This window comes from Anarhichas minor, unplaced genomic scaffold (assembly GCF_050575085.1).
Source record: "Anarhichas minor isolate MPS153535 unplaced genomic scaffold, ASM5057508v1 ptg000026l, whole genome shotgun sequence".
Classification (NCBI taxonomy): Eukaryota; Metazoa; Chordata; class Actinopteri; order Perciformes; family Anarhichadidae; genus Anarhichas; species Anarhichas minor.
The window spans coordinates 6,341,365-6,358,261 of record NW_027466472.1 but is presented as its reverse complement, the minus strand read 5'-3'; the positions used below and the strand labels follow the sequence as shown (position 1 = coordinate 6,358,261).

Here is a 16,897-nt window from a genome sequence, read left to right as displayed (position 1 = left end):
AGCTGAGATAATCACTTGTGCTTTTGGTCTCCACTGTGTCCAAGTGAACACACAATAAAAGCACAAAAGCTTCAAATTACTGACTGCAACACCATGAATATAAATCTTTTTGTCTTTAATATATACAAAACAAATATACAAGATTTTCCATACATCAATATAAATGAATGGTTTGGTCATTTCTTCTTACTTAAAATTCATTTTTATAGATATTTATATATACTGTATATATTTACACATTAACTTAAAATTCTCTAATACCCAATGCAAGTGGTTTTCACCTCATTAGCCATTCCTTTTATTCACTTATGGACTGACTGTAGTTCAGGAGCTGTGTGACCTGGGCGTCTGTCAGCAGGACACGGGACACATCCCGGATGGAGCAGTCACTCTTTTCATCTCTTGCAAACAGAATAGGCGTTTTTTTTTTTTTTTTCATCAGTGAGAACAGTTAACCTAAAAAGGAACCTAAAAAGGAACCTGCACACATAAACAGTTTGGTTCTTCACAAATACAGTAAGTGGCGGTACCAACCAACTTATCCAAGCAACAGTTCTGTCTTAACAAATCTTATGTGTAAGATACAAATACTGATATGCACAAAGCGCTAATTTCCAAAAAGAAAATTAATATGTACAGAGTTGCAGCATGATGAATGGGATATAGTGTATGCAATAACTTAGTTTTCAGCCAGTTTGATTATACATTGTGGTTCAGTAGAGGCCAGGCCAGTTCACAGGTTAAATAGAGACGAGGGGATCAGCCTCTCCCTCTGCACATACCATCACTTTGATTTGTAGCCAATGATAGCGTCAGCATGACTGTCTGTCGTATTGTTCCATTTGTGACAAACTGCGATACAAAATACAAATCCTTACAAACATTGTGTTTAAAGCTACTTGTGAAACATACAGTGCAATAAGTGCAAGCGCGCCAGTTGTTGACCCTGTGGTGGAGCGGATTGGACGGATCGCTATAAGAAGGGATTCGTTGAAGAGCCTCCTGCTGGATATTGCGCAGATGGACCCGCACCCTACAAGGAAAAGGAGGTACACCAACGCATCAGAAATCATACTTATCACTACTTAGCATTGAGAGGGACAGAATAAATCCACTATCCATCAATATAAAATCAATGATGAACTACAAATGAGGAATAATGTAACAGCTTATTCTCTATCAACAATAGTCTTGGCTCATGGGACCGAAGTCCCTTCATTCTTCTGTATCTCACTAACCAGGAACGGGTTGCTAGAGAGCATAGGTCCGGCCATTTGCTGCCCGAAAGGAGTCACAACAGGCTTGGCCTGACCAAAGGATGCAAATCCTCCACCTGAAAGAAATGTACGTCGTGATTTAGAAGACGACTTCTTCACTTGGGTTCAGGTGAGCAAACCTCATTGAATAGAATGGCATGACTCCAAACGGACATTTTTAAGGGATGTAAGTGCAGTGATGTGACAATCATTCAGTCAGATGCACATGCAAACTTGAATTTGAGCATTATTGATGCAGACGATCGACACTCAGACACACACACACCGTTGGGTTGCTGGGGGTACGCAGGAGGCTGAGGAAAGGGAGCCTGGCCAGGAAAGGGTTGCTGGAACGTTCCACTAAAGCTGGTGGGGAGGTTGAAGGCTGCAGTATTCCCAAATCCAGCTGGCATACTCATGGAGCCCGTGCCAAATGATGCTGCAACACAGCAGGACAGGCACTGGTTAAACAAGCCTGGACAAGACATCTACAGGCATACAACTAAATAACAGGGATGAAAAAAATGGTTTGCACCTATTACTTCCATTTATTCAAATAATTATGATTTCACAGCACGTAACACTTGCCTATAAAATGTGACATCACACAGGAGCTGGCACACATCAGCAGAAAACACAATCATACAAATACTAAGATGTTAATATCAGCAGTTTGTTAGAAAGCAATATACTTGAAGTAAACTTAAATGAGTGATTTTCAGAATCTCAAGGTGCACGTGTTTGTACAGTTGAAACACATGCAGAAGTCAACGACATGAGTCACAGTAAAGTTTCCTGGGTTTATTCATTGAATTAACCATTTTATGACAGTACCAAGCTAATGAAAGTCTAGATTATTACGGTGCACTACCATTTTTTAATGTCTTTAAAAAAGCGTGTACGCCTCTTTCTTACTGTTAAAAGGAAAATGTTGTGGAAACCATAATACTACTGCATTAACTGAATATGTTGATTGTGTATGTGTAGCACATATAGTACACCGCCCAGACACACACACACACACACCTGCTGCTGCTGCAGCCGCTGCCGCCATATTAGCTGCTCTGCCGTTGCTCTGGAACGGGTTGGTGGGAGCCGTTGCTGGCGCAGCTACAAACGGATTAGTTGACTGAGCTGTTGGGAGAGAGAGGCATCAAGTCACCAAACAAGTGTGAAACAGAACAATAAAGTGCACAACCTAAACATATTAAAAACATAAGCATTGATCCATGGAGGACGCCTCAGCATGTTTATACCGCTCCCACATAAATGATGCCCTGTTGGTGATCTTTTCAGCCTTAGTGTCTTTCAACAAAACTCATGGCAGTAAGATGGTGACATTTCGGGGGGAAAAACTGTTGTAATTTTAGAGCACATACAGTCCACATCTTTTCAAACACAACATGTATCCATGTGTGAAATACCATGATGATTTTTCACTGATTAGTGATCCACCCTCTCTGATCACATCTGCAACCTGCTCTTGACATCTCAAGTCCTCCCACAAGAGTACAAAACACTGAAACACTCTATATTTACCTAGAGTACACTGGAGCTCACCCTGGGACTGCCCCGTGTTTTAAACATTACTTCCGACTTTATAAATCATTACGGATTTAAATTAGGGAGAACAATTAGCACAAACAACCCTGTAGGTTCACTCACCACCAAAACCTTGAGCCATGCCAGGCAGCGCCTGCTGTGCGTGTGCGGTTGACATCCCAGTCTCTGGGCCAAACATACCCCTGCAGTGGAACACAGTCAACACATAAGCTCATCACGGAAGCACAAAGAGAAGACCAAAAACAATCCTGTGTGCTGGGAGTGTGCTCACTGTATGTTTGTAGGTTGCTTTGGATAAAAGTGTTTGTTTGTGAAGTTGCCAGATAGTCGATCATGTATTCTGAAAAAAATGAATGTCTTCAATTAGATGCACCGACATGAACATACATTAATAAATTATTTTAAAAACTGTATTTGGTAGATTTAGGCGTTTGGTTCCCACTATAGCAGGGGGCTTACTGTGGTGTGTGTGTGTGTTTAGCGTCTCACCCTTGTGAGGTGCTGGTGGGGTTGTAAACACTGGTGGCAGGGACCGAGGGGCCAAAGACAGTATCAAGCTCAGCTAGAGCAGCATAGCGGTCCCCCCCTGCTGACATCGCTGACTGCTTCTGAGGAAAACCAGATACTCCTGCCGCCGCGGCTGAGCTCACCCCAACAGGAATCCCACCTCCTGGAATAAAGAGCACAGGACAGCAGAGTCGGGTTCAGTCCACCTCAACTCATCGAGGAGGAAAACTCAAATTTCCGGAGATATCTGCCATATTCAACCTATTAAAAACAATGAGGAATACATAAATGTTAGCACATACATACAGTTTGTAAACTAAAACCAGTATAATTCACAGATGCCCGAGTGCCAGAATTCTGACCAAGTGAAATGAAACCAATACAAATAGCATTCTTCACAGCAAGAAGGGATTTCCATCATTTGCAGTGGCCTGTTGTCTTTACACAGGCTGGCTCAGCAGTACTGAGGCCAGCAGGCTGATTTGGGGGGGGGGGGGAAGGAGAGGCCATAAAAAAAAATACATCCAAGCCTCGGTTAAGCCAAAAAGTAAGTGATTAAAATTCCGATGTTTGCTAGAAAATCAATCGGCCCTGTTTTGAGAGAGACTATGTCTGTCCCTGCACTGGGAAGAAGACTTAAAGCGATGCGCCTGATTTCATGTTGTTAGTTGTGTTTTTTTGGTTAACCTCTATCCCTACAATGAGGACCTATGAAACAGGCTAGGCAGGAGAAGTTTACCTTGCTCTGTTTTGGCAGAGCTAAACCCGTTATCCAGGTCAGCCAGGGCTGCGTATCTATCGGCAGGGAGGCTAGTGCTCTGTACAGCATCTCTGCCGGCTCCTGTGGAGTTACTCTGGGAGGAGCAACTGAAGGATCCAAAGTCAGCGCTACACGATTTGGGGCAGCTGGCAAAATTTGCAAAATTGGCATTTGCTAGTCCACCTGAGGCGCTACCTGCATGAAAGAGAGAGATTACAAGTCAAAAGGGGGTCTCGACTGCTGGTTGTGAGTGACAGCATTAACAGGGCGGAGCGGGAGACGGGATCAGCATGGAGGGTGAAGCCGGGCTGGGTTACCTTCATCATCTATAGGATGGGTAGCAACACTTCTAAAAACATGGCCTCTGCAACACTGCACTATGCTGGTTCTCCATTAGCCTATGAACCTAAGGGACGTGTAACATTATTGAGGCACAAGATGCACAGAACAGCCTCTTTCTTGAGTGTCTCGGTTACATCTGAGCTCAGCACCATACTGTGAACAAAGGGAGTCGCAGATAAAAAACAACCCAAAACGTGTAAACAGTGGCATGGAAAACAAGTTAAAGGTCAAAGATCTTTGGTCTGCCCACCACCCTGTAGGCATTACTGGGCTCGGTATTGAGAAGGCCATCACTTTCAACCACATCGAAGATTGTTACCAAACAACAGTAACACGGTAGTCATCGATTTTTAAGAGCAAAGACAAAAAACACAGAAGCCTATTCAAGAATGGCTTAGGATTTTACCGCTCTACATACCTGTGTGTCATTTTATTCACACTGTATGTTTATGTTTGACAACAATGCCGATTCAAGGTACTTCTCCTTCTTTAAAAAAAAAAAGGGATCTACGAAGGCTTGCAGATGAAAATCAAGAGCGGTTATTATTGTGATCCTGAAGGGGAGGGACGGCAATGTTGAGCCATCACACCAGTTCATTCTCAACCTTAACACGCACACCTGGTATTTAGGCTGTTAGCCGAACACTTAAACCCAAAATCCCTTTTCTGAAGAAACTCTCCTCATAAAGGAATCATTGGTTATCATGTTTCTTCATGTATTATTTCTTACATACTGAAAATGTACTAAGTTACTCATCATTATCGTCATCAAGGGCACATTGTTATTGTGTTCTATCCTGTTGTTATCATGTCTCTTCTCTTTCGCATCGTTACTTTGTCATGTGCTTCAATTTGGTCTAAACTGCACAGTGGTTCACAATAATGTCAGCAACAATCAAAGCCTTGTATCCCTGTTTTCAACCAGTGAGGTTGTCAACAGCGATTCAGAGTTCCAAACACAAGAAGAGCTCCAGTGAGACACACATCACATCCAGAGAGAGAAGGAACAGAGTGGCTATATTAGATGGTGGAAAACTGTTAAGAGGGCAATCCCAGAGAAAGAGAGAGAGAGAGAGACTTACTGTGTGCAACCTGAAGAGGCAGACCAGTGGCAAACTCACCCATACTGCGGCTGGATGAAAGAGCAGTGAACGCTGGCAGCCAAAAATCAAAGAGGGAGGGAGGAAATGGGGCAATGAGCAATGGAAGACAGGGCGGAGAAACAAAAGAAACGGTGTCAACTAAACCAGAGATAAAAAGTGAAGAGCGTGAAGTCAAAGCAAATCAAGTGCTGCTGAAGCAAAAGGGTGAAAGACACACATGAAACAGAACCGACAGTTTAGGCCAGATAGCAGAGTGATTCAGTGTCTGTGAGAAAGGGATTATCTCACAGAGCCACTGGAGTGATGGGAGCTTTATGCATCAAGCAATAGGCATACTAAAAAGATCACTGTCCAGCTTCTCACAGAGGAAGTTATCAATGTACACCAGCAGAGGGCACTATAGCACTCAACATTGTCCTGAGGCTAAGGAGGGGTGTGTGTGTTTAAGGAACAGTCACTTTTTTTGTATGTATGTGAGAGAGAAGGGAAAATATAGACCAGCATGACAAACACAGGTAAGACAAGGACAACAGTATGTGGTAGAATATATTTTAAGAACACAACGTACGTGATTAAAATGCAAGCCTTAGGAGCCAAGCATAGATTCAACTAAATTACACTGTGCAAAACCACAGCAGCCTATATTAATACTAATGTTAAGGCCCCCATATATACAGTAATATGTAAATCATATAATATTCCCAGCAGTAACACGTGTTGGTGTTTTGCACAACGTGTATTACTTTAATCCTCTGCCTAATGAGAGCACAGTGATCTTTACGTGTTTTATGACGATTTTATCTCATAAAAAGGAAAATAATTTGCATATTCAAGAGATATATTCCTCCAATCACCGAACACTCACTTTTAAAGTGTAGGAAGTGTTCACTGCTCTGGTGTACAACCATCACTTTGCCTCTGATTTCTCACACAGTTGGTAACCTGTATGAACCCAAACAGTTATCAATGTAAAAAAGAGCTTTCAAAATAGAGATATGCTACATGTGGCGCTGAGAGTAAATGTTTCTAATGAGTCTGCAATGGCGTGCAAAATGCCTCGTGCTCCATTACCTCTGAAATTCTGGCCTATGGCACATACCATGTTAACATAAGGTCATGTGTTCAACTGCAGCCAAGGACAACGTCTGTTTTGGAAGACAGAAAAATGTATTGTTTTTTGTATTTGCCTGGAAGGAATTTATAAATGTAAACTTTTGCTTCTATTCTTGGTCATGAAACTTTATTTGGTCTATTTGAAAAGTACAGTGACCATCTGGCGCACAGTTGTCTTCCACACTTGCAATCTCTTGCTCCATATCCCTATTTATTACTCTGTGTGTTATACTATATGTACATTGTCAATAGTTGTGTGCACATAAAGCAATGTGATTTGGATGTGTGCCACTTGTCCAGTGAAGGGAACGTGCTCTACCTGTATTTGAGGGGTGGAATGGGGCTTGGGGAGCGGAGGGGAAACCACCTGTCGACCCAGAGGTGCTCCCAAATGCATCAAAATTAGCAAAGTCTGCGTTGGCATTCTGTGCTGCTGAGGTGGTGTCAGGACGAGGACAGACAGGTGGAACAAAAAAAAACACAATGAGAGGAAAACAATGGATGAGATAATAGAATGGATTCATACATGTAATGACAAAAGGCATGGATGACAGACTACAACACAAATACAATGGATTGAGTGCTAAATATGAGAGATAATCATGAGAGTGGCGTCACGTGACAATAAAATGCAACGCGGATTTAAAATGCCGGAAAGATAGTCTGTTGTTCCCCCTCTCCCATTAGACACTGTGGGTTCCCCCGCCAGGAGAGCGGACGAGAGCTCCAGTGGAGATGGACCTTTAGTAAGCAGCTACCAGTTAGCTTCAATTCTGCTAGCGCAGCCTCCCACAGCAGGTTGGCGCTGGCTGAATTCTAGATGCTTCTCAGTCGCTAGCTGAAGGCAGCGGACAGCTGCTCTCCCTGCAAAGTAGTCGCCTACAGCGGACAAAGCGGAAATACGAGTCGTTTTTGTCGTTTCTGCCACTTTATTGGATTTAATCCAATAAACAATCTATCAACACGTACACGGACCACACAGCATCTTTGTGGCACAGTAAACACAAGAAAGGCCGTCGCCACACGTGAAGATTATCAGAGAGCGGTGTTATTTGACTGGTTCTCAGAGTTTCGTCGCATTTTGCATATTTCTGTCCGGTTGTTGGTAGTTTGCTTTTCTTTTTAATAACTGATAACAAGTAAATGTATATTGAGTGGACCTGGTAGTAGAGGTGAAATTCTGCCCCAGTTTTGTTTGGAGCATGTGGCAAGGTATTACACATTCCACCTCTAATACTATTTATATAATCAATCCATACATTTCAAAGTGTCTACAACTCAGCTGCACGAGTTCTAACCAGGACAAAACGATCAGACCGTGCAACCTCAAAGCCTTTCTGGGTTACCGGTTGCCTTCAGAATACAATTCAAAATCCTCCTTTGGGTTTACAAAGCACCGGCTGGTCTGGCTCCACAGTACATGTCAGACATGCTGTCAGTTTATAACCCCAGCTGATCTCTCCGGTCAAAGAGGAAATCTCCTCTTTGTGGCCTATAAGCACTTTCTAAGTCAGGTGAGATGGATTTCAGTATTTATGCACCTAAAGAACGGAACGGTTCGCGTGCTGATCTTAGATCCAACACATGTCTAGAATTCCCGTTTTGTCACACAGTTCTCCACAGAAATAGGCAAACATACACACAGATTTAAATTAGGTTCATCTAAAATGTGTCAATCCCACCCTGCATCCACTTATTGCCTTGAGTTATTCAATCAATCAATTAGTTGTCTGTTCCTTACTTGTGTGGCTGTTGAAATGTGCAAAGTTAGCAAAACTGGAGCCGGCGCCTGCGTTCATGTTGGGCGGGGCAGCGAAGATGTCTCCACCCAAGTCACTGAGGAGGTCGAACCTTTTGTCATGGAACTGCTGCTGATGGGTTTGTCCACGGCTCACCACTGGAGACTGGTGGAGACAACAGATGGATATTTAAAAAATAAAACTGCAGTTATGTGCTGATCACTATGCACTAAGTGTATGAGTCCTTGAACAACATGAAGACTAAGGAAGACAAGGAATAAACCATTTAAGAGGCAGAGTATTTGTCAGTCTGTGTCTTCGTTCATATAAAAGCATGAAATCTATCCCAGTAGGTACATTTGCTCATTGATAACCAATAAAATGGATAAAAAATTATCAAAGTTGTTTTAGTAAGTACTTCGTTAAACCTTGCCAGTCCTTCATGGGTGAGCCAACAACTTCCTCATATGCATGTGCATCACATAACTCTCACCTGGTTAGGTGGGGTGTTCTTGTTGAGGTGGAGGGAGGGGGCCGACTCCCCCAGCAGGGATTTCAGTGGTCTAACCTCCGGGGTGCTGCTGGTGCTGCTGTTCGAGGAGCCGGAGATGGAAGCATGGACGGAGGCAACTACTTTGGCCTGCTCAGGAGGTACGTACCTAGGAAACGCATTACATGCATTACATTACACTACATGCTACTGGGCTAATATGATTACAGTTAAAACAATGTGACATTATCAAAATAATGGTATCACAGCCTTTTGGCAAAACAAGCATTTTGCCAATCCAAATGTGATAACAGAAAGTTTTTATTTGGGTACAATGCTTTTCACAGCTAGCACACAGGCCACGTGCTACAGAGCGGCCTACGTGAGAGGAAACGCCCGTCTGCAGCGAGTGTAGGCATGTTGAGACAAGCTCAGCTCCCTTTGATCTGACTTCAAAGAGTTATTAACTCTGATGACAGAAGTACTGCCATCTAAACTAACATTTGTAATAATCTAATAGTTGACTGAGTAATTGCAAACTCAAATGATGCATCTCAGTTTCATGTGGGAACAGTCTACCTGCATAAACCAAGTCTTACTAAGTAAACATTTACTTTTTATGACTAAACCCTAATCTGCAAGTATCAATACGACAGGCACTTGTTTGTCCGCCGTTCGTTGTATTTGTCTGAAATAATTGCTCATTCCTCATTTCACCCAACGGTCACAATGCACCAGTAACAACTACGCATAACCTCATACATATTTGAACAAAATGAAACATACAACTTCATGGAACAACTAGGAATTGCACATGAAGCAGCTTGACTGTAACGACCTACACTGTGTGCATTTAAAGAAGGGTGTGCGGTGGCTTGCCCGAGGCTAACTGCGATGAGCCGCCTGTGAGGCTTTTACAAGCCAGAGAGGAGAACAACACGAAGAAAAGTGTCTGCGCAGCGCACATTGGCAGAGGATTGTTTATATCTCGCACTGCCAGCTTGTAACTTACCATCTCTTCTTCTCATATTTCTCTTGAAGGAACTCCTTGACCTTCTGTGGTTCTCTGAAGTCTGGTATTGAGGTGGTTCTGTCGTCATAAAGGCCGAGCCACATCCGTTTACATACCTGGAACACACGGGGGAACGGGACATGGTATTTTAGGTGGAACATTTGTCGTAAAAACGTCAACCTTTAATAATTAGCCATTCAAAATGGTTAAGCTGAAGTGAAGTAGTAGCAAATGAAAGATAAGCCACCTGCAAACAAAGTTATATAGTTAATCACCTTTAAGCCAAGTTCAAAAGAGCATTCACTGATATATAGAAACTGTAACCATGTGCAAATTAGACCAGGTCTACTGCAGACGACTGTCCATTCATGTGCACCGCACAGACAGACGTCTTCCACGTGTTAACATGAGTTGGCCCCAAGTCTGGAAAGAATACTTGATAATAGTGAAATCAGTCTAAGTCTCACCTCTCCCTGGCCTTGGATAGCATTCCTAAAGTATTTGCCTAATCCTGTAGAGAGAGATTTATAGGCTTCATGCGTGTGTGCACTCAGTGTTGGTTGCTGCCCTGTGGATGAAGCAATAGATCTTCAAGAGGCAGCGGGGCTCTTATGTTGTAAACCTCTGCTGCGGATATTTCTTTAGCTGGGTTTGGTGCACAAACTCACAGCACGTACAGGCTCACCTTTTCTTTTTAATCAATAGGATTTTGAAAACGGCAACTGCTCAAAATATAAATTTATGTGTCGAGTGCTCTCTGTGGAAAGACAAAACGGCCAGTAGTGTTTATATAGCAGCCTTGAAGGACGTGTGCATCAGCTCCAACCTTGAGTCTCCTGCATGTCTGCAACAGCTTTTAATAGGCTGAGCTTCCCATGTGGCATCGCTCTATTTCATACTCCATTCACCAGAAATGGCTCGTGGATGATGATGCATTTTCGGTCCTCTGTGCAATACAAATATGCGGTGCTACTCGGATTATGATGGATTGGACAATGACAAACATATAGACTGTAACCTCTAACCATTCATATAATTTCATCTATCCATTTATTCTGTTGTGTTATTACAAAAACTGCCATGTCATGTTATGACATTTATCACATTTTATGCCATTTCTGTTAAATATATATTACTGTAAATAAAGAACGAGGCCAGTAATACTGCATTTGCCTTACAAAATGTTTTCACTGTTCAAAACTAAGTATGTATCCTTAAAATGCTTGAAATGTTTTGGTAATCGAGTAAAATAGCTCATTGAAATTGACTGCAATGTATAAAGGCAAAGTTCAATTAAAGGAACAGTGTGAGAGATTTAATCTAGTGGTGAGGTTGCAACAACGCGACCCTCCGCTCACCCCTCCCTTTCCAAGCGTGTCGGAGAACTACGGTGGCCCTCAGGTAGGAATAGGTTTCTTTAGGGTTTTATTACTGCAAGGAGCTACTTTCATCAATACTCTGCCTAAACCATTGCTTTTAAAAACATATATAGTATTTTAAAAACAATTAAATTCAAAACAGGAATAGGAGTTATTTATAATTTAGATATAACTAAGTATGGAGCCCAAAAATCATAAAATAGTAATATATACATATATATATCTATAAATAAATGTGTTTATGGGTCGGGGCCATCTATAGTCTTGCTTGTGAAGGGCCAACACTTGCATGATGAATTGAGACAATGCCTACCTCATTGGCATGTTTCTGTAGGAACTCTATTTCCAGTTGCGTGAAGGTTGTCATTGAGATGGACTTGACTCTGTGAGGTGGATTCAGTCCTCGTCTGTAGGTGAAGAAATAGAAACTGGTCAGATTAATTTGAAGACACTGTACATACATGACGACCTCATTAGGACACAGTCAGGAGGGTGTTATTTAATTAGCAACAAGCTAACTGGCTGGTGTGACGACAGCATTACAGAGAAATGACAAAGGAAAATACTGACAGACAAAAAAACGGGCGTAAAACAGAACAAAGGAAGTGGGTGAAACTCTGTCCTAGCTGTCACTGACTGAACTGCGGTTTGTCAGTGCAGTAAAAGAACGAGTGATGTCCCCGAATATAGAAGCTGCCATTATGGAGTAACACCCATTAGCCCACAAGCCGCGCTCATTTCCTCACAGCTCATGCCACAACAGCCCAAATTAAAATAAGCCCGGTGACTGTAACAGAGGAAAAAAAAAGCCATCTTTAGGCTTTTATATTAAGCTCCAGTAAGCCCGGCAGTAAGTGAAAACTAATGTAGTGCTGGCTTCAAGGTCGCCACCTGTTTTGTTTGCATGCTAATTAGCATTTAGCATGCAAAACAGAATGTTTTAACTGTGACCAGAGTGTAACTGCTGAGCACCGTATTCTTCAGGACAAGGAAAAGACTTTCCCGATATCTCAAAGCACCCCAGGGCACCCGTTTTAATAACCACTGCTCTAGGAAACAAGATCCACAGAGTCCCAATTACAAACACAACGTTACACATAAAGCAGTCAGCTCCTAAAGGCAGTGAAATACTAGACAAGACTGCTAAATTATTCACCGTTGTTACCCTCGTTACAGAACACGTTCTCATGTCCACCCATTGTTTACACATCCACCAATCAGATGACTGTTCCGCAAGGTGTTTCAAACAAAACTACAAGACAGAAAACAGGTGGATACAATGACAGGAGCGGTCCTTATGTTCCTACCTTAGCGTGAAGTAGATCCATGGGAACTACTACGGCTATTTTAGGGGGAAGACTTTATCGACTTGTGCCAGTTATGTCATGCTGGTCAAACTTTCAGAAAAGAAAGCTACGACCAAAATAATGCTACTAACCTAACAGAAAACAGCTTAATGCAACTACTACATTTCTTGAAGCTTCAATGTGTTTTCCTGCACCATGAGGTAGGTAACTGATCAGATAGTGTGATGATGAAACTAGGTCACATACAGGGAGAAAGCTCCATAGCCCTTAAGGTCTAAATATGATGACAGCATCTCTACCCAACTGTCCAAAAGGATTTGCGACGCTATAATCAGGGTCTCATTCCAACCTTTCATCACGATACAGTCCACATCAGCAATGTCTAACACAAAGATGAAATAAACCACTGATCATCAATCCCCAGATCATGTCTATTGGTAGCATAGTGTATCAGAGAACAGTAGCACATATTGCACAATCAAATAATTATGACCTAGTCGCTACTTTTCATCAGAGCAGCTCAGCCGGGAGAACTCTGCTCATTTGCATACTGGCTCCAGGGTGAGAGAAACTGGCAACGTCAAGTCTGAAAAGAGAGAAGAGGCGATGCATCGTCCTTCACTCTGCAGCTTCAAGTCCAGAAAGTCTTTCACACCGTCTTCCACAATTAAAGGCAGAATGAGTCGGGGTTTGTCAGTTGAGGCTCAACGCCAGCAGCGCATTGCCCCCCGAGGGGGTAAAAAACCAACCACAGACTCACCCTGGTTTCTGAGCGATCTTTGTGCACGTGCAGGTTTTTTCAGCGAGCTGTTTTACATTTCCGTAGCTTCCTCTTGGATGTGTGCTCACGATCTGGAACCAAGTCGCTTTTTGTTTGAGTCTATACATTAGTTTTTAGGTGAATCCTCCTTGTTGTAAATTTGATCAAAGAAAATGCCAATTATTTCATGAGCTCCCTATCAAATCAGCATTTGCCAAAATAAACTATTGTTAATTTGTCAGCCAACAGAGCTTCAGACCCTGCAATAGATTAAGAAATCAAATGTCAGGGGCACGGGAAATCCAAACACGCTTAGAATTAAAGTTATAACTGCTAACTTGCCATTGATGAATATTATCCAGGCCCACCTCTGTCACGTCACAGTTGGAGCCCTGCGTAGTCAAGAACACATAGGCCAAGTGGGGTTACTTCCTGCCACGGGCAATTCTCCAGAAAGAGACATTGTGAGTGCCGTTCCTCCTGGGAAGGCCTCCACCTTCATCAGGAATGTGTTTACAGAGCAGATTCCAACTCCACCCATTAAACAACCACAACTATGGGGGGGGGGGGGGGGGGGGGGTTGTTATGAGGTTGTTATGAGGCAGTTAATTATATTACTGCCCACAAGTCAAATGAAAGGAGAAAGGGGAAACAACAGCTTCCTTAAATTAAAAATCACTTCTACGATTGCCTCAGCAAAGTCTCTACCGATCAAATGAACTTAAAAGACTGTTTGAATCAGCAACATAACTCAGTCAAGTCAAGACAGTAACCACAACACTACACCAAGACTGAGTGTGAACACTTAGGCGCTCTCTCACAAAGTCTTTGCCTCTCTACAATTAAAGAAGAGAGAGAGGCAGACAGTGACCTCTGTCACTTCCTGTGGCACACAGAACAACGCATGCTGCTGATGTAGCAGCACGGTGGGGACACACCACTTCCTGAGCTTACAATCACACCGAGCTTCCTGCATACATCAGACAGATGGCAATCCTTTCAAACCCCAGACTCTTCTACTGAAAATATTTCCGCCACTAAGATTCCACACATGTTTTGTCTTCGTAAAAATTGAGTGAAAAAAGACAGCAGGAGAGAGAGAGAAAGAGGGGAGGAAATGTAATCTCAAGCTATTCAAAAACTCAAATAACTGACATTACAAACTAAAAGCATAGGGTGAGCAGATGGGACAGTCTCAGTGGAGTCCCCGCAGACCCACCAGTGAAGGGAAATGGAGGGCAAACTATGCCTATCAGCAAACATAAAAATGAATCTCATTCTTTTCAATGCTTCAGTAAATAACCTTCACATTCAGCTAAAACTGTTTGTACAGATTAAGGTCACAAACCAAGTCACACGAGGGCTGTATCTAGGCAAGGTCTGTGGGACAAAGAGCAGAGGAGTGTGTCGATGACGTCGTCTCCCGCTGTCGACAAATTAAACTATACGGTCATCAGTGAGCAACAAATACTTTCCCTTTGCCCTGCAAAATGATTAGAATAACCATTATTGACATGTAATGAATGGCAGGATGATTTCCATAAAGCATTAAGAAACACCAGTGCAAGGAGCCGACGGATGAACAGCTTATTGATTTACAAGCTATAGCCCAAGGCCATCTTGCTCTTCTCAAATGTTATCACTACCCAAGGCTATAATAAGTAAAGATAACTCATGTTTACAAACCGAGATAAACTATGTGTTAGCAAAGATGGGAAAGAGAGGAACAGAATTACTGATTGAGACAAAACTATAACTATGATGCTATGTTTGTGAACTAGATCAAAAGTCCTTCGTGTTAGACTGGTGTACCAATGGAAAACTGGGCTGTGTAGCTTTTAGCACTTGATGTACGAGTGTAGGGTTGGGCAGTACGGCCAAAAAATATATCCCGATATAGGTAATTTCATATCTCGATAACGATGTATATCACATATATATATATCTGGTAATCCTATTTTTGTTAACTCTTGGGTGAATTAAATATTCAACAAATGAAAACTGCAGAGTATTTCCTAATTGTATCAACATGCAACTTCACGCAGCTTTATTGACGTGGGCTATCTTTGGAAAAAGTAAGGGAATGCTTCACTAATCCCAAACTACAGATGCTTAGTTACACAACTGCGCAGCAGAGCTTGAAGTCAGGCAAACGCCATCTAAAGTCAAAACATCCAGCTACACTGAAGCCATCAATGCTGCTGTTAGGTTATTAAACTGGTGTAGGAAGTATACTATGTGTGTATTCGCACAGAAGGTTTTTGGGGGTGGCCAGTTTTAAAACGAGTGAAAGTCTTGCTGATATTTGCCAGTGTGCATTTCTTAGAGAGAGAATAGTGTAATACTTCTAAATCTCACCAAATACAACGGATGATGGCATGAACACCGGTACTGCATTACCCGTCGCATCTCAGAATGATGTGGTTTACCCACACCCAGATGTCTACCATCATTTAAAATTTCGGTATGGGTCTGTAGAGTATAATAACAAAAATTGTTAGCTACAATTTAAAACGTTATTCATCTGTCTTTGTATGTGGGACATAAACCATAGCATAGTCAATTAACTAACGCTAGCTCAGTTAAAAGGTGGTGGTCGCCCGACACGTTGCCAGCAACTGGTACCGTTAGCAGCAGCTGGCTGCTGGCTTATCTGACCTAGCTTGTGTCAGATAAGTTAATTTGCTAACATAAGAAGCCGACGTTAGCTAGCATCTAGTCGTAGTTGCAATGTCAGCTTACTGTGCTGAACACCATCACCTCGATGCAACGTACCCCGCCCAACTCAGCAAGACAAGACAATGTCAAAACAGCGAAACTCACGGCAGAAAACGGTCCTCGATACCGGTCTAGCGTTAGCTCAGGGCTAGCAGGCTAACTAGCTTTGGTTGCCAAATGTGGCTGAAGCGTAAAAAAACGTTATATCGTGTACGCCATGTCTAAAGCTAAGGTCACTCAGCGACATGATACTCACAGGATGCCGGAGCAAGAGGTGCACACGAAGGAGCCCACGGTCATGTTGGCATAGGTTGGGCCGCGCTGGTCGCAGTCAAAGCACTTTCTGTTGGGAGGCAAACTCGTCATTTCTCTCAGCATCTTTAGGTGTTTCTCCTCTTGTTTTCGTTTTGCACTAGCCGCCATGGTTAAGTTTACACAGCAGGATTAATAAAACCTGGGGTTAGGCTGGAGGGTCCGCTAGAGTTTTAGCTTTTGTTAACGGTCGCCGGCCCGTGCGTAAGACAGAGAGGGAATGGGTAGGTGGCTCTGTGTTAGGGGGGGGCTTGCGTCTCCTCGAACAAGGAGTTTGAGGCGTTGGATCGATAGACTAACGGAAGAAGATGGTTTCTACCGTCGACTTCCGCCTTCGCGTAAATCCCGTTATTCATGCAACCGCTTCTTTTTGGTTCAGGGGTGTGTTTGTATTCACTGTGTCCTACGATGATTCTAACATATTTTTTAGAGTCTAGTTTGTTGAGTCACTTCTATTTTAGGAACCGTAATTTGTACCTAGTAGTCTACAACAACGTCGCTCCGATGTTGTTTGTACTACATATTACTCATTTTTT

The 16,897-nt window shown here is 42.7% G+C and overlaps 1 protein-coding gene across 13 annotated transcripts; it reads right to left on the bottom strand.

The window, feature by feature from the left end:
* Window positions 1-98: 98 nt before the first annotated feature.
* agfg1a (ArfGAP with FG repeats 1a) lies at window positions 99-16,672 on the bottom strand. 13 transcript variants are annotated; one of them, XM_076100219.1, is made up of 16 exons: window positions 13,332-13,381; window positions 13,065-13,157; window positions 11,578-11,671; window positions 9,886-10,001; window positions 8,877-9,042; window positions 8,386-8,548; window positions 6,964-7,077; window positions 5,511-5,582; window positions 4,066-4,281; window positions 3,309-3,489; window positions 3,091-3,159; window positions 2,922-3,001; window positions 2,283-2,390; window positions 1,543-1,695; window positions 1,239-1,333; window positions 99-1,033 (listed from the first exon to the last, which is right to left on the bottom strand). In XM_076100219.1, the coding sequence occupies exons 3-16, from the start codon at window positions 11,629-11,631 to the stop codon at window positions 974-976; spliced, it is 1,647 nt and encodes a 548-aa protein (XP_075956334.1). In that variant the 5' UTR covers window positions 11,632-11,671; window positions 13,065-13,157; window positions 13,332-13,381; the 3' UTR covers window positions 99-973. The 13 variants fall into 13 exon arrangements, with proteins under 13 accessions (XP_075956334.1, XP_075956327.1, XP_075956326.1 ...); XM_076100212.1 differs by lacking the exons at window positions 13,065-13,157; window positions 13,332-13,381 and adding an exon at window positions 16,306-16,670 and having other exon boundaries at window positions 6,964-7,074; XM_076100211.1 differs by lacking the exons at window positions 13,065-13,157; window positions 13,332-13,381 and adding an exon at window positions 16,306-16,669.
* Between the last annotated feature and the right edge of the window lie 225 nt (window positions 16,673-16,897).